This window comes from Coturnix japonica, chromosome 5 (assembly GCF_001577835.2).
Source record: "Coturnix japonica isolate 7356 chromosome 5, Coturnix japonica 2.1, whole genome shotgun sequence".
Taxonomy (NCBI): domain Eukaryota; kingdom Metazoa; phylum Chordata; class Aves; order Galliformes; family Phasianidae; genus Coturnix; species Coturnix japonica.
The window spans coordinates 26094961-26106973 of record NC_029520.1 but is presented as its reverse complement, the minus strand read 5'-3'; the positions used below and the strand labels follow the sequence as shown (position 1 = coordinate 26106973).

At 34.5% G+C, this 12013-nt stretch overlaps 1 protein-coding gene across 2 annotated transcripts in view; it reads left to right on the top strand.

Annotated features, from left to right (window-relative positions):
- The window catches only part of FMN1 (formin 1), a 117404-nt gene that overhangs the window by 89533 nt on the left and 15858 nt on the right, over positions 1 to 12013 (top strand). For both annotated transcript variants that reach the window (XM_015864836.2, XM_015864835.2), the window contains 2 exons: positions 6955 to 7006; positions 9168 to 9317. In XM_015864836.2, coding sequence (XP_015720322.1) covers positions 6955 to 7006; positions 9168 to 9317 — 202 coding nt within the window. The remainder of the gene's footprint in view (positions 1 to 6954; positions 7007 to 9167; positions 9318 to 12013) is intronic.

Here is a 12013-nt window from a genome sequence, read left to right as displayed (position 1 = left end):
AGACTCTTTGTATGATAGAAACAGTTGTACATTTTCATCACTGGATGTGGGTTTCTTAGCTAAAAACAATTTTTGTACCACTGCAAAGGAAAATAAACTTGTAAGGACTGGTTCATGGAAATGCGATTAAGACCTCATGGCAGCAAGTGTTCTGAAGATTGTTTTGAAAGGGTTTAAGTTGTCTATACCAGTATTTAAACTGTACAAAAAAATTTCAAAGCCAAACCATAGGTTCAAAATTCATAATTTTCTAATTTAGAGAAGAGTTAAAGGAACCAAGGCATATATGATCACACTGCCTGTTGTTTGTTCTCCAACAATTTTTATGGGCACACCAATTTTTGTCCAGTGTGACAATTAGAGGTCTTAAGATATTAAAGTTCTAAAATCTCAATAAAAACTTTTGGCTAAATAGAGAAGAATGACCCTTTTAGTCTCCGAGGGAGAAGAGGCTCTGTCATGAAATCAACCCTTAATTAAACATTAATGAATCCATTTGGGAACTATCTCTAAAATGCAGATCAATAATAGGCCAGGTTTTGTTGGTTGCATTGCTCACAGGTCTCCTTGCTTAACTGATACATCAGAAGAAAGGTCTGTTGTTGGGGGGAGACTTACTGTTTTGGAGGATTTTTTGCATTATAATTTACTGAAATAAACTATTAGACAAAGAATGGAATATTTACATGTATTTTCAGGATCTGTTTTGAATTTCATGAGTTCAAAAAGCCACCAAATTAGAAGTTAATGACCACCTAGAGAAATGCATGCTAAAAAACTTACCTGCTAGGAATCAGTACGTGTAACACTCCAGTTTTTTATTGTGATAAGCCAAAAAAGCACCTGCATGAGAATGCTGGACTGCAAGGGGATATTTTCTCATCACATTGTGTATGATTTGAAATAAGGTAGAAAACATATTTTCTCCTGTATGCTATGCTTAATGTGAAGGGAGTTCTTAAGTAAAAAGAGTTCCTTTTTTTTTATGGCAATAATTTAAAAGTTTCTCAATATAATAGTGTAGAAATAGTAATTTCAGCCTTTATGTATAAGTAGAGATACAGATGTTTCATGAGTATTTTCCTAGAACAGAGCAGGTGTGCTCATAGTTTGCTAAAATCCTCTAAGGTTAGCGGGAGAGGCTTTCAGTCATTAGAATGAAAACATACATCTGAAATTTAAATAATTTTTTTTTTTTCTGAGTACCTAATTTCTGAGAGCGTTTATATCCTCTGTTCCTATCTTAATTATATGACATAAAAGAAATTTCTAAAGCTGGATTCAGTCTTTATAAAATGTGAAACCAAAAGCATGTGGTTCTAAATTAGAAATTTCCACATCTTTAACAATTCCAAAAACCCAAGTTTATACTCAGTACCATAGTTATTCTTATCAGTCTAGCCACACTTTCAAAATCCAGTAGATATTATTGCTTTCCCTGAATTTTCTGATTTTAAATCCTCCTGAATTTATGTGTGTTTTCATTAATACTTTTTTATTTGCACTTGGCATCCATTGTTTTAAAAATTCTATTAATATGATTTCCATTCCTTTAAACATTACATTCCAAGAAACTGGTTTCTGGCAAAGTTAGGTAATGAAAAGTATTTTCACGTGTTACATACAACATACAAGTCATTCTTCATAATTCATTTGCAGTTATATGCAATTATTGCATATTTATGCAGGGCCCTTTCTTTTTCTAGCCAGTAAAATAACAATTAAAAAAATTATACACAGGTTAATGATATTCATTAACATGTAAAAACGTGTGTTTTTACCCTCATGCATGTGGTTCTGCTACTGTCATCCAATCACTAAAATCTTGTACTATATTGAAAACTACACAGTTTGATATGATCAGTCTAGTGACTGGGCACCAAGGCTATATTAAAAGAAAAAATATAAATCTGACTGCGCAAAACTAATAAAACCATGCAAATGATCCAATTCAGCTAAATCTTAGAATTCATCTGTAGTGATTTTTCTGTATGGTTATGTGCTGCTGGGATGGAACTTAGCATTCCTCATGGGCACCCATATGGCACTGTGTTTAGGATTAGTGGCTAAAATAACGTTGATAACAGACCAGTGTTTCGACTATTTCTGTGCAGTATTTTCACAGTACTAAGGCTTTGGGTCTTTTTCCTACTCTGTCACCCCCGGCAAGTAAGCCAGGGGTGTGCAGGAAGTTGGAAGTGGACAGAACCTGGACTGTTGACCCAAACTGACCAACAAGATGTTCCATGAGCATAATGTCATGCTAAGCACTCAAAATGGAACTGAAGGGAATTTGTAGTAGGTAGTCACTGTATCAAAACTGGGTGGGCTTCAGTCTGCTTGTGTAGCTGTGACTGCTTGCTTTTGCATTGCTTGTGGTTTTTTTCCTTGCTTTTGCTCTTTCCTATTAGCTTCCTCATGCCACCGCTGGAGAACAGTGAACGAGTGGCTGTGTGGTGCATAGCTGCTGGCCAGGGTCAACCCACCCTGACTGTAAAATAACAGTCCTGAGGGGAGTCCTTCATTAGATTGTTCTTAAGCTCCCAGAACTGCCATATACCAGCAAGTGCACCCCCTGTGAAGTTTTCTTTCTGCTTGTAGTCCAGTCATTGTTTTCATATTCCTATGAACAAGGAATAAACATGGAAAATGTCTTTACTTGATTCCCTCCTGTGAATACTGAATAGTTGGATAAAAGAATGTTTTTTAAAAGGTCTCCTTTTCCCTTGAGTTTGCAAACAGTGGATGTCCTGAGTAAGGGATTTCTTAAAAATGAAGTGTATTTGGAAGTTTTCACTGGTAATAGTTCTACTGAAAGCAAAACCAAGGGAGGTTAAGTTCACCCTGCTGTTGATCCTCCTGTTCTTTATAATACCATAGCGTCTAGGATTTTAAGCATGTCCAGAATTTTGCATAAAGACAAAACATGTATATTGTTTTTAATGATCCTCTCTAGTCTGTTTTCCTGTCTAGAAGGACTTCTTTGACTTTTTTTTTTCCCCACCCTGCACAATGTCTGGTTAAATACAGTTGATAAGTTCATTTTTTATGTTAACTGTACTTCAGCATGAAGATATATGTATATAGCATACTTTTTACTATAGGGCCTTCTGACTTCAGTTTTAGTTGTACTAAAGAGCATGGTTTACTGTGAAAATATTGGGGGTAAGTGGACAGTTGGACTAGATGATCTTGGAGGTTTTTTCCAACCTTGATGATTCTATGATTCTGTGATACTGATATCCAAATATATAGCTGCAGTGCATAATTTCTAAGAAATTTTAGTCTGTTACAAATGCTGGTATGTCTTCAAAAAGGCCAAGAAAATAATGACTGTAGCGGCTTGACCTCCTTACCTCAGTAATGCCACAGAGTGTGACTTTTAGCTCTTCAGAAAAAAATAATGAACCTTTCTTGAGATACACCTCAACCCCTCCTTTACCCTTGTTTAAAGAACTAGCATGTTTCCATCTTCACAAATCAGAGTTCATTTGATGGTTTTATAACATTAATACTTAGGAGATTTTAATCTTGATTAATGATGAAGGTGAGTTCTTGTGCTCCCAGAAAATGGCCTGTCCTTTTTCACAATCGTAACAGCTTCAATTCAGACTCTGTAAGTTCGGAGAGTTATATCACTGGGGGTTTGGTTTGGTTTGGTTTTGCATGTTTGGGGTTGTTTCTTTTTTATTTTTTGTTTATTTTCTCTGACTGTGCCTTATCCCAGATTCTGTCTTACAGTAAATGTAGTTGGTTGGAAAACATGAGTCAGGATAAACCTACTTTCTTCCTTGAGCAAAAAAAATAAATAAATAAAGCCTTGTTTTATGGTGTTCTCCCTTCCATCCTCCCCCTCCTCCCAGCAAAAAAGAAAACAACAACAACAAAAAAAAAAGCAACAAACCTATAATTAGCTAGTCTCTAAATGTCCATTAAGGATAAACTTTGTGAACCACATGAATTCAGCCCTGAAATATAAATCTGAGAGTTCTGATTCCCGTACCCCAACTGCTAACTCTCATAGCATTCTCATAATTTTGAAGATTTCTCATTGCTCTGGAATGTTTATAAAAGTGATGATCTTTCAGTTCTGAAAATAATAAGATACTGAAAAATAAGCACCAAAAAACCTGTAATAAGCACAACTAGTAGGCTTGAGTGAATCATTCTACATAGATGGATTTGTATAGTTAACAAATCCAAAAGATATTTCCATGCAGGGTGGAGGGACTAGCAGGGCAGATGTAACTGATATCTGTGCACCCACTTTTCTTTCTTTGTCCTCCACTCTTAGAGCAAGTTCTCTCCTCCTTCTTCTTTCGACTGCTGATTATTTGCTTTCTCCAGCATTCAGTCTTTGATACTATCCAGTACTGATTTCCCTTGACTTCTCTTTGTTCTTTTGGTAATTATTTCTTAGTACCTCAATGCGTGAAGAGATCTTGGTTCTGTTGTAACTGGGAGCTGCTATGCATATATTGGGTGTGTTAGAAACAAATATTTTCTGGTAATTTCTCAAGAAAATTCTCAGGAAAAAAAGTATGTTTGTCCTTTTCCTTGCCCTTAACTGTACACCTGCTTCAATATCTCCCAGAGACAGTAATTAGGCTGAGTCATTGTGCAGATCTGATATGGCTGTGGCTATATTCTTGAATTAAGGAAACAGATATCAAGCACGTGGTCTAAGAAAGAGAACTACATACTTCCACTTTAACAAAATAACAAATCTGCTGTTGTCAGAGAAATAAGAATAAATGTAACTCAATTTAATTCTTCTCAGCAGTGTTATAAATTGAGGACTTATACCTTGATTGTGGATCTGTGGAGGACAATAAAGTGTTTGAAGGAAACCTTTACTGATGCTATTGATAATGTTAATTACTGCAGGATTCTGAATAGCAAATTACTTAAGAATTGCACAGTAGAGTAAAAATGGCTCTATTTTTTTTGTCTTATGTATAATGGAGTATTTTAACTGCTGTTTACTTAGAATTTGTTATATGGAATTGTTCTTTTGTTTTCTTAACAAGTCTCAACATCTTATTTTCAAATACATACTTTAAAGTACTTATTGAGTAGACATGGTTATAGCCAAAGACATGGAAAACACTATCAAACATATAATAGCTACTTCCTTGCTTCCTCTTTACCCTCATACTGGTACACAAACAAACACACTGTCATAATAATGTAAATTTTGTGTCTTCTTTCCTAGAAGTCACATCTTTTTTCCACTTTCTCAAAGTTACTGTGTTCTTTTTTTTCTTCCATCTTTCCTTAATATGTTCTTAAGAAATTAAAAACCAAGTAGGTTAGTTCTTGCTCTGAACTATAAATATGATTATACACTTCAATTTTATACACAATTTTATATAGTTTAGCTTTTAACTGTGTTAGTTTTCCTATATGTAGTTAATTCTGTATAATTATAAACTATCAGAATTCCTGCTTACATTTCCCAGTTTTAATGATAAAAAAAAATGTAAGAGCCATGGAAATAACAAAGTATATCAGATGAACTTTAGCCTGAAACAAACACAGTAAATCAGAGCTGTTCTATCTGTTTCAGTGGTAGCTTTCTTTCCACCAGGATTTGAGGTAGAGGATGTAATAGCATAGAATTGTAGAACTGTTTTAGTTGGAAGGAACTCTTAAAGGTCATCTACTCTGGCACTTCTGCAATAAGGCTGCTCGGAGCCCTGTCCATCCTGACCTTAAGTGTCTCCACTTAAGTCTTCCACTACTGGGCAACCTGTGCCAACACCTCACGACTCTTGTTGGGAAAACTTCTTTGTATCTCCTCTCTTTTGGTTTCAAACCATTTCCCCTTGTCCTATAAAATATATAGAGAGAATTCTTTACTTGTTTGCTCAGGACACACAACGCTGTTTTTTGCTTTTGCCATAATGATATAATCTCAGTTAAACATGTTTGCCCAACATATGAGTAGAAATTTCTTAGTTTTGTCAATGTTCAGCAGTGTTCTGAAGTAAACCAGTTTTTAACTGATTTTAGTTTAATACAAATCTCTGTGTAAGTACCATAGTCATGAAATGGGATAATTCTGTATGTATTTCTCAAAGGCCTTGTCTGAAATCAAATTTATAACTGTAGCTACATTTCATCAATGTCTATAGAGAGAGCAGTTCTTTATCTTTGTATCATTACAGTGTCTGAATTCTGTTTATATTAACATTTGCACTTACAGAAATTATTCTGTTGTGGAATAAAAATAAGTCTTCCTCTTCAGTAGTGTTTTTTTACATACATAGTATTCTGCTACAGATAAGTTGGCTGTTCCATGTATATGGAATTAAGAAAAATTGATCAGCGTTTTTCAAACCAAAGCAGAAAATGCCTATCCTTTGAAAATCAAATCCCTATAAGTAGTCTGTATGAGCACTCTGTAACAGAGGGGTTCTGATTCAATGACCATATTTCAAACTCTTGGCTGCTTTTTCAAAAAAATCTTGTACATTTAAAACTTAGTACATGTGTTTTCACTTTCCAGTTTCCTGAACAAAATGTGACAGCTATATGGAACAGTTGGTGTTAACTGTGTTTGTTACCTGTTCAGCAACTTCCAATTATTTGCACTGCAGAAATTGGTTTAAATTTAAAGTTCTGGTTTGCAACAATAAAGGAATATGCACAACTTAGTGCTCTCTTAAAATCTAAATGTCAGGTTTAATTATTTCCTTTTATTTTGATTAATATATATTTCTATATATTATAGTATCAGATTTTAAGTTACTTTTCAAATCCAGTACACTATAATAAGTATAGATTTACATATAAAAAATGAGCAAAAATTGAACATTAGTAAATGTTTATCACTTCTGTTATACCTAGCATACACTCTATCCAATTTGGAATGTAAGGAATGCTAAATCGGTGGGATCTCTAAAACATTAAGGCAGTAATTTATATGTTTGAAATGTTTCTCACTGACAGCTAAAGAAGAACGTAAAAAAGAAGAGAGCAGTTTGGAAAATGCACAAAAATGGTAAGATTTTTTTTTTCTAACTGTTTGCTTTTGGTTAAAGATGTTATTGATGTAGGACTTATATTAAATAGGAAAAAGCATCTGTACTTCAAAGAAGTAATGCTTTCTGAAAATTTCTTATGTAGTCTTCCAGGAAAAAGATCAGTTAGGTTTTCAGCCATACAGTCTCCTGTGTTTGAGGTTTTAATTGCTGTCAACATTGAATTGAATTCTTGTTTTAAAGAATATTGTAGTAACCGATTAACTACTTAATGCAGTAAAAATATGTTTCAGTGTCACGGAACTTTTTCATCACCTAAGCCACTGAATGTGATATACTAAGAAAACAATGAAATCCAAATGGCTGATCTGAACATCTATACCTTGCTTAGGCTAGAAGAGGAAACATATAGGAAGAAGAAAGATAACATGGATAGATAAGAAACTGTTTAGTAAGTTAGTATTTCTATTAAATACTGTGTAGCAGGTTATATTTTCATTAAATTGAAGTGTCTGCTTTTAACTTGATTCAAGATTGTTTTGTTCTATTCTTAAAAATGTAAAATGATAATTTAAAGAAAAGCTTGCAAAATGCTTTTCATGCATTTTTTTGCAGCACATCTATGAAAAGAGTAACACATGTATACAGAATAACAGATACAATACAATACAGATACAAGATTTCTAACTTCATTTGCATTACACTCAGTTGGCAAAAAATTTCTCAGCTGTTTTTCACTGTACAGCTTAACTAGGGTAGCTAGGCAGGGAGCAGTAAGATCAGAAGCTCTCTTTGCTGTTCTGCTTCATGTCACAGCAGACCTGCTAACATCATGCTTGCTTCTTCCTAGCTGAATCCTCCATTCCTACTGATGCAGCTGATAGAGCTGTCCTGAATCCTGAATTCCTCTGCCCCTCCCCTTCCTCCTTTGCCTTCATCCTGACACTTAGTATTTTGCTTCTGTTTGTGTTTCATCTTCACATCTTCCCCTGGTAGCACTGTTTGTTTTCATTCAGCTAGCTCTATCTTTCTGGGCTGCTTCCTGACTTTTAGGAGTAACAGATCTTTTCAGCAATAACTTAAAATGCTGAATGTTTAGTTAGCAATTGAGAAACCTAAATTCAGTATCAGACAACTAATTCCTTATGTCAACTGCAAATTAGATGTACTTTGTACCCTGGAGAGCCTAGTTTGCTCCAGAAAGGCTGCAGAGCAAATGGCACATGAAAACAACTGTGCTGTAGAAGGAGTTTGTCATTAGGTAGAAAATAAACAGGTCAGCCAGCTGTTAGTCAATAGTTCAGCCAATTTTCTGCCACCTTCTGCAGCAAATGGAAACAGTTCACCTGAGACATGGACTGTCTTTGGAGATATTTGGGATTTTTCTCTCTCTTTTTCTGACTGTGCAAAAAACTAACCTGGATGACCAAGTAAGGTAGACTCTGGGCTCAGAGGAAGTCAATCTGGGCTCAGAGATTATAAAAGCACAATCAGTTAAAATATCATCAGAAGTATCTTCTGTAGTAAAAGTCTACTTTGAAAATATTCAGCTGTGTAACAATTCTGTAGCTGCATTATAAAATAAAAGTGTGCTACTATATTGATAATGTTTTTTCATAAAAATAATTGCTGTTATCTCCTTATTGACATACAGGGAAGGACACAATTTATTTTCTGTAAAATCTGTGCAAGCTGATTGCCACTGACTGTGGATTTTTTTCTCCACTTCACAGAATTCCAACTATTTGAAAGTTACTATTAAGCAGAGCTGGAGGTTTTTTCCTCACTTGGCACATAACTCTTCTGTAGTATTTCTACAAAAAGATATGGCAAAATAAGGTCTTTGTGCCACATTGTGAATCAAATTAAAGACTAAGATAGAATATAGCATTTCCTGTAACACAAGAAATTCTGTTTTTCGTCTTTAAAACTGAATACCTGTGATTCAACTGTGTTACATATCTCTATGGTGGCTCATGCATCTATATGCTGCCTTCCTGAAAGTGAGGTAGGTGTCGGAAAGATAGTTATACTCGGCATGAATTACTGCTATGATTTCCAAGGCTAAGGGGAAGTTGTGGTAACTACCAGCCTTGACAACCAAATCAGGAATCAGCACTCAGACAAACTGTTTTCCCTGTAGGCTTACTGTTGACAGTTTCTTTTCCCCCCCTCTCCCAGCTTTGAAGAAACAGTGGGATACTTTGGCATAAAGCCAAAGCCTGGTGAGAAGGAGATCACACCAAACTATGTTTTCACGGTGTGGTACGAATTCTGCAGTGACTTCAAGACCATTTGGAAACGAGAGAGCAAAAGCATTTCCAAGGAGCGGTAAGGTTCTAATAAAGTCATTAATACCATTTTAGATGTCTGGGAAACTGTTCCTTCTCAAACCTAACAAATTATACTCCTATATTTCACAGGCGTCATTGTTTTCTTTCAGATCTAATGGACATCAAGGAAAGATTATTCCCTCAGGGTGCGTAGGAAAATTCACCAAAGGCATGCTGTCCCCACAAAAAGATAAACACATATAATCTGATAAATTACACTTTTGTAACCCCTTCCAATTACTAGCTAGTAAAATGAAAGGGGAGCTGTGCTAATTTGTAACAGATTGCTTCTCTGTGCATTTTCATGTTGAACTAGCCTAAATGAGGCGATATTGCTGTCGCAGACAGTACAGACAAATAAAAGTGAATGCTTTTCCAGTTAATATACTGCACTTGCATCAAAGGGAAGCCCCAGAGATTCAGGCCACACTTAGCACTGTGTTGAAGCCCCACGCTGAATTTACAGCACCACTTCTGACTCTTGGTGTCCTGCTGAGGACTTCAAACTACTTACCGCTAGATCTCACGGCAGTCAACTGATTTTATTAGTTAGAGTAAAAAAATAAAATATAAACCCTTCAATTATTTGCTCACTTTTCTTAAAGAAGCTAAAAATCATTTGCAGAGAAGATACCTATACTATGAGTGAGTAAATGCCATGTTAATCATAACTCATTTGAAAAGACCTAAAAAGTGGTGTTGTGATCATGCTTTGGAAAAGAATGGACTAATCACTTTAAGCATGAAATGCAAATCCAGGTGTGTATTCTAAAGTGACACAGATGAAAAGGAAACATTTCTTTAAAGATCTTAGCACTTGTACTTTCCTTTTTTGCTTTAACTCAGTAGGGATCTTTGAACCCTGTAAATGTAGATTTTTAAAGGACAAAATGGAGAAAATATAAGTTCCTGATTGTCAACCTTATGGGCATTGTTTTTCAGGTTTTAGATTCTTGAAAGTTGTAGGTGTTTGTATCATCATGGTTAAATCTATTTTAGAAGCTGACAACAGTGAACATTGACAGAGAATCTTTTATTTCTTTTTCTCCAAGTCAATATTCAAATTGGTTTCCCAAATTAAAAACATGTAAAATTGCTAGTCAATAAGCAGGTTGCTCTAATTGTCTAGGGATTGTATTATGGATTTACTTCAGAGAACTAAAAAACATCCAGAGCATACATCCATTCCTTACATAGTTAGTGCTTTGCTGATGGGATACAGTGATCCCTTCAGAGCAATTGATTTAAGATGTTGATTAATTAAACATTTGATTAATACATTAGAGATCTTAACAAAAAACAACTCAGCAATGTTCAAGAGATCTTTGAAGTAAACTGCTGTGTTCTGTGTTTTCCTGCTGGGATGAGATGAACTACTCATTGCTTAATAATAGTGTAAATAAAATGTAATAGTAAAAATACATTGCAAAATTTTCATCAGTTCCTTTAAAACATATTTCTATTCCTATTCATGAATGTAAAGCAATGCCACTTATTAGAATATTTCTTCAAAGTGCTAATTTCTGGATTATATATTTCAATTTTTCTTTATAAAGTTTCATTAATATCAAAAGAACAATTCATTGTCATTTACGTTAAAAATCTAAGTGTTTCATAAAGATCATGAGGTGCTGAAATGAGGATCTTTGTGTAATAAGTAAATTAGAATGAGAGAAGAGCTGTTTTCATCATCCTAAATTGTTTTGTAATGTGCTACTGAAAAGAAGAACCTCATGAAATCAGTAAATTTGAATGATGGGAAAACTATTTTAATCATCTGAAAATGTCCTGTGAATTCATGACCTTTTAAGGTTTTGTTTCACAAAGTCTGAGACTAATAGTTGATGAGCTGAGGCCCAAGAAATTTTGAAAGAAAGCTCAGAGTCACTCTGCACATTGGTAACTAAAAACCTTAGTATGACTGGAATGGACAGCTGTCTTCCATAACTGGCTAATTAATTTGATGCACTATTTGTTTTGCATTTCTAGAGATGGTAATTAAAAAGAAAAAGGTTATGTTCATCAACAATGAATTCTTTTGTTCTTAAAAAATAAATAAATAAATAAATAAAGAGGAGAAATTGGTAGCAAAAGTCAAAATTTTCATTGTTGGGTTCTGAAACTAAGACATTGATATCTTTATATAAACACTTCTACTGTTACCTTAGCCTTCAAATTTCAGGAGGAGCTGCAGAAGTATAAAATGTATCTGAACTGAAATAGCTGTGTAGATACATAAATATGGTTTTAATTGTTTACATTTAAAGGAGAATGTCAGTATTGGATTATAATTTCTCACTCATGAAGTACAGCTCAGAAAATTCTAAATTTAATTATTATATGCAGAATCATCAGTAACGTGCCATACCAAATGCAGCATTAAAAATATATTAGCTAAAATTAATAGTAGGTCAAAAGATTTAAGGTGGAAAATTAAATTTTTATACTCAAAACAAGGTACTTTGTGTTGCGTAAGAGAAACTATAAAATCTCTGAATTTTGGGGAGAAGGGGCACCCCCTGTGAAAAATGACAGCCTCAGCTGCAGGAGCCTGTTTTGTCTAACATTAACTTGGCTCCTAAATGTAACACAACTGTAGAAATCTAATTAGATTAATGCTTTTTCATGAAGTAAAGGAAACACTTTAACAGAGCTGCCCAGCACTTTACTCACTGTGAAAATAAATTAGATGCC